At 34.2% G+C, this 12,836-nt stretch overlaps 2 protein-coding genes across 6 annotated transcripts in view; one reads left to right on the top strand and one right to left on the bottom strand.

The window, feature by feature from the left end:
• The window catches only part of LOC107267935 (apyrase), an 8,310-nt gene extending 7,303 nt beyond the window's left edge, over window positions 1-1,007 (bottom strand). Inside the window, exon 1 of the mRNA XM_015740148.2 lies at window positions 863-1,007. The gene's annotated coding sequence lies outside the window, so the exon portion shown is untranslated. The remainder of the gene's footprint in view (window positions 1-862) is intronic.
• Window positions 1-12,204, top strand: part of LOC107267942 (protein 5NUC) — a 12,576-nt gene extending 372 nt beyond the window's left edge. Inside the window, exons 1-8 of one of the 5 annotated variants that reach the window (XM_025085252.1) lie at window positions 80-462; window positions 8,553-8,795; window positions 9,659-10,258; window positions 10,342-10,506; window positions 10,593-10,697; window positions 10,774-10,941; window positions 11,027-11,216; window positions 11,346-12,204. In XM_025085252.1, the coding sequence (XP_024941020.1) occupies window positions 379-462; window positions 8,553-8,795; window positions 9,659-10,258; window positions 10,342-10,506; window positions 10,593-10,697; window positions 10,774-10,941; window positions 11,027-11,216; window positions 11,346-11,542 (1,752 nt within the window). In that variant the 5' untranslated portion in view covers window positions 80-378 and the 3' untranslated portion in view covers window positions 11,543-12,204. Of the gene's footprint in view, window positions 1-79; window positions 463-7,028; window positions 7,656-8,055; window positions 8,178-8,552; window positions 8,796-9,658; window positions 10,259-10,341; window positions 10,507-10,592; window positions 10,698-10,773; window positions 10,942-11,026; window positions 11,217-11,345 lie in introns of those variants that run through there. The other 4 variants (XM_025085251.1, XM_025085254.1, XM_025085253.1 and 1 more) reach the window with 4 other exon arrangements.
• Window positions 12,205-12,836: the final 632 nt, after the last annotated feature.

Below are 12,836 nucleotides of genomic sequence, written 5' to 3'. Positions count from 1 at the left end.
CGGGGGGGGGGGTGGTCTGGACAAAGTAGCTGGCTGTGCTCGTGTTCCTGGCTTAGCTTCACTTGAAGTAGTATCGGTTCTTTTAATCAAAGTCTCTGTCAGATACGAAAGACTTTCGCGCTTAACTTATCTTCTGCGTCTTTTTTGCCGCCGGCCTAGCTTTCTTTCGTTCCTGAAGCTTTTCCTCCGAGTCTTAGACGTGCTAGTTTCAGGACTCGGGCTTTTTTTCCTCAATCCCTAAAACACGGTTCTCTGGCGGACATCAGAGGGGTCGTAGCTCCTTCGTGGAGAGGTACGACCGCACGGAAATGGGCCGGGAGGGGCCCAATTTACAAATTCTATTTCCAACTTTGAAGCACCTTTCCTCTATTATCTTCAATGTTTTCCTTCTTTCCGCGGATCATCCAACTAATCATTAAAAGTTTGACTTTGATACATCAGAGCTTCCCAATTTTTCTCAAGGTATGTACTACTCATTTTGAATTTATCGTTAAATAATTCCCGTAGTATTCTCGTTGTCAGGTTTTCAGTATCTTTAATTCTATTTATATGAATTATCGGTACAATAAATTCGGCTACCGACTGCTCAATTGAGATATTCAACAATATAACAGAGTACTATATTTGCGACACATCGACATTTTAGGAGAATAACCGTTCAGGAAATTTCATCTCAATGACATATTTTATACAGTGACTCTTTGATCATACATAATCCAAATGTCCACTTACTATATGCACTGAGTATTATGAAGTAGAAAGTTTTTAGATTAACACCGGGTATTAAATTTGTTTATACATTTTTTAAGTCAATGCAAATGGTTAAATCTAATAAAATTTGATTGACAAGATGTAGACTTACCTGTCAGTGTTATATTTCGTTAATATCACAGACGGGACTGAGTTGCCAGCTCCATTAACAATGTTTCCCCTTCCAGAGATTATTTTCGAATCTTTATCTACAAATGATATACTTTTGCTATCATGGGTATCAACGAAGATTAAAATAAGACAAGTTGTTTATTTGATGTATACATATATTTTGTAATCCTTATGATAGTCACATAGAAAAAGTAAACGCTTATGTTTTTTCTTTTAATGATTTTAGATATACTCTCGCCTATTTGGTTTATAGTGGCCTTGTACTAATGCACTTTTTTTTGCTAAGTTATACATGGATTTTCGAAATTCATGTGTCACTCTATATCTACAACTGTCAGTCAATCCATTAATGCATTTTTATTTCTCGTAAGACAAAGATGATGATTATTAGTAATTGTATGATTGCCCACAATTTTAAAATTTCTACAAGACGAATAATACAAGTAGAATATATTATATAATTATAACATATTATAATCTAAAGTAAAATATTTAATTATGCTAAATATATCATTCTAACGGTGGTGGTTAAGTTAACTCTTAAAAATTACGTATTTACTTTGTTTATCTAATCTCTCTTATAATCTGACAGGTAAGTCTAATGTGAATAAAAATTAAATTTTATCGCCAGCAAATAATGTACTACTACTTTCGAATGTTAAAAACTGATGGGAAACAGATGATACGAATTGCATACATATTAACGGGAATCGGTGAATATTTAAAATAAATAATTCTGCATCGAAAAAAAATACATAACCATGACGTATTTTCCTATTAACACGCGAATTCAAATCACTCTAATCATTTTTGTTTCAAAGTCCAAGAGAAAGAGTTTGTCCTTATGATAAAATTGTACACGGGAATTTAAAATTTAACACGGGAATTTTAAAATCCTAAGCGTTTGATTACACATGAATCTATTGCAATTCAAATACGTGTATAGTTTTATCAGCTTTCCTTATCATTGTAAGTATATCATGTGTCAAAGTATCAACGTGATCTGTATTTATCTTATGTCTATGCATGAAGTGATAAATCAACAGCTATCAAAATTATAAAGATTAAAGTACATTTAATTGCAGATATACTTTGTCTGACAAGATTCTGTTCAAGAATGCTTCACGATACCCACCTGGTCACGTGTTAAATAATAATTATAAACTTATTATATCTTGCTATGTTATATTTCGGAAGTTTAATAATACAAGTAAAATATATCAAATAATGTCGAATTAGTTGAAAGTATCACAAAATTAGTATAGTATGTTAGGGAGAGAGTCGAACAAGGCTTTTCAAGAACAACAAGTGTCGACTATGTAGAATGGAGGAGACCTTAATTCGTATGTGCCAATGTAAAGAGGCGCAGAAGGTGATAAGCAGGGAGCTGGTAGAGAGAATGCAGGAGTGGTTGACAGGCGAAGGCTGTGATGGGGAATGGATGACAAGTAAGGCGTTACGCATAGGAAAACCTGTAATCGTCCTTTGTAAATGCATAATGGATTTGAGAGAATGGCAGAAAAGATTGAGGGAAATGAGGAAGAAATGGAATATTTAGGATAAAAGTTAAACAGAGGGGGAGTAATAAGTTAAAAGTTTACAGTGATAAGGGGGACTACTGTATGGGAAGGGGAACTTTTAGAAGCCCTAAAGGGTAGTATACATTGAAAATAAAGAACTACTACTACTACTAGTATAGTATGTTTTTTTTTTTTGGTATTGACTTGCTTCGTTAATTATGGTGTTTTTGCAAACACCTAGAAATTTATAACCTAACTTTTTTCACTATATTATATACATATATAAAATGCAACACGTGATATCTTTTTTTTAATTTTACGCTTTTACCATAAATCATTTACTTCCAATGTTTGTTGTACTGGAATTATGATATTTCGATATTTTATAAAATCTTCAGATTTTTTGTTGTATTCGTGATTAAATGATATAGTAACACAAGGTTGTTACACGTAACAAGGTGAGGTTGATTAATCAAACGAGTTGTGATGTGTGACGAGGTTACTCCAGGTGACACTTCCTTATTAAAATACATTAATGTTAACTTAGTATGGTAAACAATTTGCATTTTATTTAACACAGACATACTAAGGAGTTAACAGGAATATATTAAGTAATTGTATGTACCATCTGACGAAATACTCGTCTAATGCCTATACTCGTAGAAGTAACTTTCAAAGTGTCTACGAGAGACGTATAGCAAATACTTAATAATACGCCAATTCTACGTATTTCCAAAAATCTAGCAATAATCACTACCTTGTGATAGTACAACAAGAATATCAATAGCAATAGCAAAATAACAGTTTAGTTGTCTTGCACAAAAAATATAATCGTCGCTCAATGTGTTTTTCCTTTAGTAACGACAATCTTGAATCAACGATATATTTTCATATGGAGAATCAATTAACATATGTTTAATTAATTGACACACACGTGTCAATTACCGGATTGACACACTAAGAACCTTAAAAAGTAGCATTTTTGTCTCAGCCAATAATCGAAACGAGATATGTCATTAAAAATTGAAAAAATCTTATGCTCCTATAAAAAAGAAAATTCAATGAAATTTTTTATCATTCAACTAATTAAATTATATGATAATCATAAATCACTTTTGAACTGTTTCATATTTGACAACTTTTTCATTAGAGTGATGTATCGCCCGTGATAAAAACCGGTCCCTCCAGATTCAACCAGACATCTAAGGCGTTTGAAACTTGTTTTGAATCTCACTTAAAGTAAAATAGACTAGCTGAAAATAATCGCTGTAGGTTAATCCGGGTGATAACCATCGTAAAAGAGACTTGAACTTTCATTTCCTCGCAGTTCGTCTTTTGAGCAAGTGACACTTACTAACCTATATGACTGATACAAAATTGAGTATATTAGATAGGCACGAAAGCAGATATTGTACGTAATAAATGATAAGGATAAAAATTCCGAGAATTAATATTCCGAATGCTTGCAATCATCTTGCGATCCTTAATGAACTAAGAAACAAGCAAATTTATCGGTATAAATCAAATTACATAATTTTATTTAGAAATTTATCCCACTCTAATATATAAAAATAATGAAAGAATGTTTAACATTGTATAGTATCTTCAGATGCATGTACGTGTGAAATAACTTCTCTGTAGAGTTTAATTGCTATTTCAAAATTACGTACCCCCATTAGGGCTGATCCTAGATTATTCAAATGGCAGATTTGAACAGATTCGATTATACGATAAACAGAGGTTAGAAGAATTATCAAACTTTTTAATACTCAGATTTATATTGTTACCTATGTATATATATATATATATATATATATATATATATATTTAATAAATTCAGCATCCAACGCGTATGTTTATAAAAATTTAATAATTAATATGATTCGTTATTTGGACTTTGTTTTCTTGCAATGATCTGGCAGATGAGCAATTTACTTATATTAGATCAATTGACGAGAGAATGCTGAGTTACGTAATTGCTCGATATCACGTGAATTAATTGGGAGCACGAAAATGAGGAAAGATAATTACACCAATAAAACAAAGCGACAAGGGAAACAACCAGCAAGAAAATGTATTATTTTTAAGTGACAGCTTTCTTAAGTACATATAATTTCAAAGTGGCACAAAAGAAGCCGATAATAATAGTGGTACTAAAACTTAAAAAGTACTACCAACCACACTTTAATTTCTGAGAGTCACATACCATAAAAATATCATATTATCTCACCACTGTCTTGTATTATTCAAAAATAGTGAAGAAAAAAAAAAAATTTGAATATGATCAATTCCGATTTCACTTTGACTACACTCGATCTAACCATATAATCAATGCTGACAATAGCGGCGACGGTAAAGGTATACACGTAGGCCTTATAAAATGAAGCAGGTGTTTAGAATCAGTGATTTCCCTAACATAAAAGTCATTGAAGTGTGGAAAAGGAGTTTAAACAAGTCTGATCGTTAGGCTTAGGCACAAGGATAGATAAAAGTCCAGTACAGCAAGATTTTATAACGTGTATTGCATCGTCAATAATAAACAGTCTTTGAAGGTTTTACTTCAAAAATATAGTATAGTCTAGGAAAAAAAATTAAAAGAAAAAAGATGCAAAAAGATGCAAAAAGAAGCAAAAGAGAAGACAGCTATGTACTCGTCATCATGCGATTTAATCTTCATAACATGTCACAACAGTGTTGTGAGTTTTCTCACGAAGACAAGATTGTCTGTTCGCAGAAAATGTTGGGATTCCCAATGTCAAGGATGTAAGTGTCGAAATTATTTCTAGACACAAGGCTACGTGCGCGAGGAAGGTGAAATATTATGTGAATGCATAAAATACTATTACGAGACAATAGAATTGTCGGAAATATTCTTTCCTTCGAAAATAATCCACTCGTCATCTTCGGTCAAAATTACGTTCGTGTATTCTGAACTCTTCTCGCGTTACGCAATCATCAGACCTCAGTCGCCGACTATGGAGAAGTCAAGGTGAAAGCAAATTTAAGGCCGAGTCGCCTTGGGAGAGAATGAAATTAATTTCGGAACTCATGAAAACATAGCTCTGCGAATAATTAGGCGTACGACTTTTTAGGTTCATTCGTTATGTTGCATTAGTTACGCCCTATTTACAAGACACCGGTTATGAGACAATAGAGAAGCACTTTTTATTATTCGGATAAATAAATCATTGGTAAGAAGTGCAAAGTTCATGCTTGCGGACGATACTTGAAAACTTAACCATCGTATTCTCTTTGAAATATTTACTTAAGAATACTTTGAGATAAATTCGTCTGTGAATTGATAGGTAATTTATTCGTGGATTTTAATTTTAACGGCAATGACAAATTCCGCTTTTCTTATATTATTTTTTTTATTGTATAGAGAGCGCGTATACATTTGCTGTCTAAGCAGTATAAAATTGCTGAGAAGGTTGACACTGTAAAAGTATATCTATGTATGGTTCATGCTAAATGATTATTATTATTAAAACAAGAGACGCTGATTTATTCGTCCTATTATTATTTGACTTACAATTCCGAAAGACTGAACTTTCGAATTCACATAATTCTACGTCTGTTATCGAGGATAGTAACGAAATTTGTAACAAGAATCTTAAAAAATTTTCCTTATCTATATAAATTCCACAGTTACACTCAGATGATTAAATAACGTCGCTAAGCTGTATCGCATCGTTAGTGTAATTAAATCTAATCTTTTTAACATCGTTATTAAATATAGACGAATTTTCATTAAATTATTAAATTGAAAGATTGCTATTTCTTATGCACGGTATGAAATAATAAATTATTGACAAATAATAAAAAACAGGGAATAATTATCATTTCAATTCGATATTTATTTCTCCATCACTGTTTCTGTTGCGCATAAATAAAAATCTGGAATAAAATGCTATTGTGCCATTTTTTTAGTGATGATAAAAGCAATTTTAATCGCGAGTCAAACGCCAAAAACCGACAGGAAATGAATAACACCAACGACCGCATGTGACGTTGGTGAACCTGCCAACTGAACAATTCTATATCGGAGTACACGACCATGGCACATTTTACTAGCAGTCATATCAATTTAAGACGGTGGACCAACATTGATCTATTAAAAACTCAAAAATACATTTTCAATCCAATTTACCAAAATTCACTTAGCTACTCGCTTGAGAATATCACTCGTACAGTACAGCTGTTTCCAATACCGATTTACCTACTAACAATTTGATTTCAATGAAAAAAATAACAAAAGAGTATCATACTTAGACTCGGCAGTGAAGTTTTATACTTAGTCGAGGATAATTAATTTAACGTAATATAAAAAAAAATTACATGAATATTTTTTCATTTCTGATAATCCATTTACATATATTTTAATTATGATCATCAACGAATCAATCTTTCTTATAGTCTGAGCTATACATCGTAATCAATAAAGATTAATATACATATTATATATATATATATATATATATATATATATATATATATATACTAGTCTTGAATCAAATATGAATCGATTTCCTTGTTCCAAGAAGAAACGTAATTTCCGAGAGCAACTTACTTTACCGATTCAAACTCCTCTGCGAAAACTTAAGAGGGGTTCGGACTGAAGTTTCAACGGCCAATCGCGCATTGGCCTTCCCGAAGTTGAAACGTCCTCGTTGTGTCACTCCGCGAACATAAGTCTTATGGTGGACATGAGAAATACGTACAATACTCGTAGTGGTTATTGAAGTGAGATCAGTATAAAAGTTGTATGATAAATAGATGGGACTTGTAATCGGCACCGATGTGCATTAAACGTGTGCAAGAAAAAATAAGTAACGAAAACTCGGTTAAAGTAAATTCTAAAGGTGTTTAAGTACCTGTTGTATCTACTGATAAAATAATCTACCTTAATAAATATTCTATACACAATCGCCAATGTGATGAGATAACATATGAATAGCGCAACTTGCCTGTTCCTCCGGCGTTTAAAACGCATGCGTATTACGCATAATAAGAAGTCCCTATCTTTTAATTCGCTTGAAATTACTTGCGACGCCTTATCTCGCATTTGTGAATTCCCCTTCCGCCAGTGACCTACCGATCGTGCACCAGGCAGGATCGCAAGAACGTAATGGCAGGATCGACTGTGATTCTCTTGCTGATCCTGTCGATCGGCAGTGTCCTGACTCGTGTGATTCCACGTAAGGATGGGGGACTGTCTGTTCAAATTTTACACACTAATGATATGCACGCAAGGTGAGATATATTTATATACGACTTATTAAAGTGGCGGGATATTTGAATAGACCGATATTAGTACTCGAGTTGCGTGCAATTGATACTTCATTTCATTGAGATTAATGAGTTAGTGATAAGATATATTATGGGTTATTAATACATAAATTTTTTATTTGACGTTCTCTAATTTGCAATGTTATTTTTTTAATTTATCGAATTTCTTTCACAACGTGTTATGCTTATTTTGCTTTGTTTTTTCACGTATTAGAATTGCAGTAGTGCAGGTGTTACATTATTTGCATTGCAAATTCCATGTGTGACGCCAGTTTATCGATGGGAAACTTTCTGGAATATACGCTCGTTATCCGTCTTCTTAGAAATCTGTTTAAATCGTATCTTGTAAAAGGCAGAAGCATAATGACAGTCACATTAGATCAGTGTGACTTGTATACGGAACTTCGCACGTCGTTGACTGGAATAATTATAGCTGTACTACTTCGAACGTAGGACGAGGATTTTACGGAACGTAACTTCTCTATTGTAAGAAAAATAGACTCGTATAATTTATTCTTTTTTGCTCCACTGACCACATTCTTGGGTCAATGACATTATCATTGGTAGAATTCTTTTAGCAGGCTCCAATGATCGTTCCCTCTCGTTGACTACGCTACCTTGTGAAGGAAACCTCAATATTTGTGCATTGTTCAAAAAACGATAACCATATTCTAAAAAAAATACATTGTTTCACGTAAGCTATGCTTTATTGGTATGAAATTCTTAAAATAAAAAAATTTAACTAAATAACCCATAATAGTCTGTTATTTAGATTAATTTCAAATTGTTTTCATTTTATAAGCTTCACACATGAAATAGGATTCTACTGGTTGAAGAATGGATATTCCTAAAAATTGACAGGTTTTTTTCAGGTTTGTGCAGACGTCCAAGATGTCCTCAACCTGCTCCAAATCGGATGCTGCAGCTGGACATTGTTACGGTGGTTTCGCCAGAGTGGCAACTGTCGTAAGGGAAGCTCGGAATTCCAGTACACCAACACTTTTCCTAAACGCAGGTGACACTTATCAGGGTACCGTATGGTACAATGCTCATAAGTGGAAGATAGTTGCCAGGTTCTTGAACATTCTCAACCCAGACGCTGTTGTGAGTATCCATTGTTAATGGACATTTTATCAGACATTTTTCCAACTTTCAATATCTTTTAAAATGTAATATATTCTATTAACGTACATTACAACAAGCATTGAGTAAAAATTATATAACATCTTTTCAGTCCCTAGGAAATCATGAGTTTGACGATGGCATCAGTGGTCTCATACCCTTCATCAACAATGTGACGTTCCCCGTTCTGGCTGCCAACCTGAATCTAACTTTAGAACCTGAACTAGAAGCCACTAAACTCGCTAAGAGTACTATACTAACTGTGAACGGAACTCAGATCGGTGTTATTGGATATCTCACTCCTGATACAAAAAGCATCTCCAAGACCGAAAATGTCATTTTCCTGGATGAGGTAACCGCTGTTGCTGCGGAAGCCGCTAAACTTAAAGCTGAAGGAGTCAACATCCTCATTGCTCTTGGACATTCCGGATACTCAACTGACAAGAAAATTGCTGCTGAAGTTGAAGACATTGATTTAGTCATTGGAGGACATACTAACACTTTCTTGTATACTGGAGAGCAACCGGATTCTGAGATTCCTGAAGGATATTATCCCACTGCCGTGACTCAGGCTAGTGGCAGAACGGTATATGTAGTTCAAGCTTATGCTTATACAAAATATGTTGGAAATTTCTCGGTTGAATTTGATGCGGACGGTGAAGTTACGTTCATTGAAGGAAATCCCATATTGCTGAATGGCAGCGTGGAACAGGTGAGGCTGTTTAATGTTAATAAAGGTATAAAATTAGTAAATATTTTCATCTAATGTTTATTTAATCTATATATATTTCTATTAACGTACATTACAACAAGCATTGAGTAAAAATTATATAACATCTTTTCAGTCCCTAGGAAATCATGAGTTTGACGATGGCATCAGTGGTCTCATACCCTTCATCAACAATGTAACGTTCCCCGTTCTGGCTGCCAACCTGAATCTAACTTTAGAACCTGAACTAGAAGCCACTAAACTCGCTAAAAGTACTATACTAACTGTGAACGGAACTCAGATCGGTGTTATTGGATATCTCACTCCTGATACAAAAAGCATCGCCTCGACCGAAAATGTCATTTTCCTGGATGAGGTAACCGCCGTTGCTGCGGAAGCCGCTAAACTTAAAGCTCAAGGAGTCAACATCCTCATTGCTCTTGGACATTCCGGATACTCAACTGACAAGAAAATTGCCGCTGAAGTTGAAGACATTGATTTAGTCATTGGAGGACATACTAACACTTTCTTGTATACTGGAGAGCAACCGGATTCTGAGATTCCTGAAGGATATTATCCCACTGCCGTGACTCAGGCTAGTGGCAGAACGGTATATGTAGTTCAAGCTTATGCTTATACAAAATATGTTGGAAATTTCTCGGTTGAATTTGATGCGGACGGTGAAGTTACGTTCATTGAAGGAAATCCCATATTGCTGAATGGCAGCGTGGAACAGGTGAGGCTGTTTAATGTTAATAATGTTACAAAATTAGTAAATATTTTCATCTAATGTTTATTTAATCTATATATATTTCTTAGGCTGCAGATGTTTTAGCAGAGTTGGAACTTTGGAAAGGAGCAGTAGATAATCTGACAACCACAGTAGTAGGTACTACTCGTGTTCTTCTTGATGGGGACGGCAAGACCTGCCGAAGTCGAGAATGCAATTTGGGAAATCTGATAACGGATGCCTACGTAGAATATGTATGGTTCATGCTCAGCACAGATCGTCAAGTTATCGTTTATCTCATACGCGTAACATCTTTTTCTGATCCTTTATTTTATTCCAGGCGACTAGACAATATGCTGGCACTGATGGATGGACGAATGCAGCCATTGCTGTTCAACACAGTGGTGGAATCAGAACCTCCATTACCAGAGATAATGATAATCAGGTAAATGAAATACTGTTGTTAACTTTTTATCCATAGTACCGACGACCCTACTTCAGATTCTTGCGTTATAATCTAGATCACAATGGCTGACGTTCTCGCGGTCCTTCCCTTTGGTGATTCAGCTCTTATGGTCAACATGACTGGCTCATCTATACGATCAATGCTAGAATGGAGTGTAAGAACTCTTGAAATTAATTCCACGAGTGATCTAAACGGTGCTTTCCTACAATTTTCTGGACTCCAGGTATGCACTGTATTAATGATCAGATAAATATTTTGGCGCAGATAGTCCATTGTTCTGTTTAATTATATTATGTATATCTGCTTAGGTTGTCTATGATCTGGGTCAACCTGCATTTAGCAGAGTCGTGTCCGTGAAAGTAAGATGTGCCTCCTGTCGCATACCTCAATACCATGATCTTGAGGAAGGCACGTCATACAATGTTTTGATAAATTCATTCCTGCACCAAGGTGGCGACGGGTATACAGTATTCAGTAATAAGAAGTACACAGACCTTGGTAAGCATATCACAATCAAATCACATCAGCTGATCGATAAATCGCCACTCAGGCTTCTAGATCGTTTCTGTATTACACCGGATATGCAAAGTAGTTTCATTGACTTATGTAATCTTTATTGCTTCATAGGTATCAACGACGCGGATTTGTTAGTGGAATATCTGCAGAAACGCAGTCCAGTTTACCCTGCTGTCGAATGGAGAATTAATTTCCAAAATACAGTAACTGAAGATACCAACGAAAATTCAACAGGTGGCTCTGTACATATTACCTCTTCCGTATTCACTGTAGGCTTATTGATATTGATTCATCGATTACTCACATGAGAATTATAAGAATTTTATTTTTTTTATTATTTTCATCTCTCGTGAATTTACGCGAGAGGCGAAAGATTCATAAATTACCATAAGTCGCTTTCAATGACAAATTTTTATACTTCACAAACAGTATAGATACGTTTATGTACCATCACGTACAAGTTATAGCTTTACCTCAGGATACAATTAAACATTATTGCGAAAGAGAATGTTACGACAACTTCGGCTGTTTCAAACGTCACTTTTGATAGCGTAGAATCATAATAAATCGTGTAGAAACTTAAGATGATTGCAGATCAATTAATGTCAAACGAGAAGAAATTTTTCAATTACTATCGGTAGAAAACAATACCACGTCTTCTATGTCAACGACAAAAACGTCGTATTTGACGAATCTTTTATATATATATATATGAGAATTATAAACTTTTTTGAACAACTGTAATTAGCGCATACTGTGCCTAAGGCACATTATAGTTCTTAAGAGTCATATTTGAAGCGACATATCAAATATTTTGTCTCTTTATGTGTAACCGAATATCTTACCAAGAGCATTTAAAAAGTTAGTAAATAATTTTAATTAAATGATACTGTCAGAAATAAATATTTGAAATAAGATATGATAAACTCATGACGGATGTCATAAATATTTTTTGTATAGATGCATGATACTTTTGTCTTTTTTTTTCTCACTGCATTTAACCTATCTGCATGTATCCAGGTACGACTCTATTATACGATATTAAGTCGAATATTTTTGAGAAACTGAGAAACGGTTACGCTCGAAATACCGTAAAACGATAGATTCATATTTGTCTATTAGGAATCTAAAAGCACATTTTTAATAGTTTCATCATATTTCACTTAGTGTTAGTCGCTCACATGAAAATATTTCACATACAGCATACCTGTTTCGAATAATAGTTAAGCTGCTGAAGTATTTTAGTGTAGAAAAAAAATAATAGTAAAAATATGTCCCAGCAATATAATTTCACACTAGTTCAAAGATAATTAATTCCATACTGCTATGTATACAGTAACTCAGAAAATCTGTGACTTCGCTGGAATATCTGCAACTTAAAAAAAAAAGCTACACCTGTTATATCCAAAAGCAGATCTACTCAAGTAAATGCAATCTGGAAATTCTTCTTCGGCATTCTTTTCGAGACCTTCTGAAGACGTCTTAGTAATTTGTACTATCTGAAAAGATCTGGCCTTTCCTGACACACGGTGTGCTCTACCGAATTTTTGCACGGCATAGATCACTTAAACATCAGTATATAAGATTTCTTGCTGTTGCTCG

The sequence above is a fragment of the Cephus cinctus genome, unplaced genomic scaffold (genome assembly GCF_000341935.2).
Source record: "Cephus cinctus unplaced genomic scaffold, Ccin1 Ccin1_scaffold0462, whole genome shotgun sequence".
Lineage (NCBI taxonomy): Eukaryota > Metazoa > Arthropoda > Insecta > Hymenoptera > Cephidae > Cephus > Cephus cinctus.
Note: the sequence above shows the minus strand (reverse complement) of the source record. Positions and strands in the feature narration are given on the sequence as shown.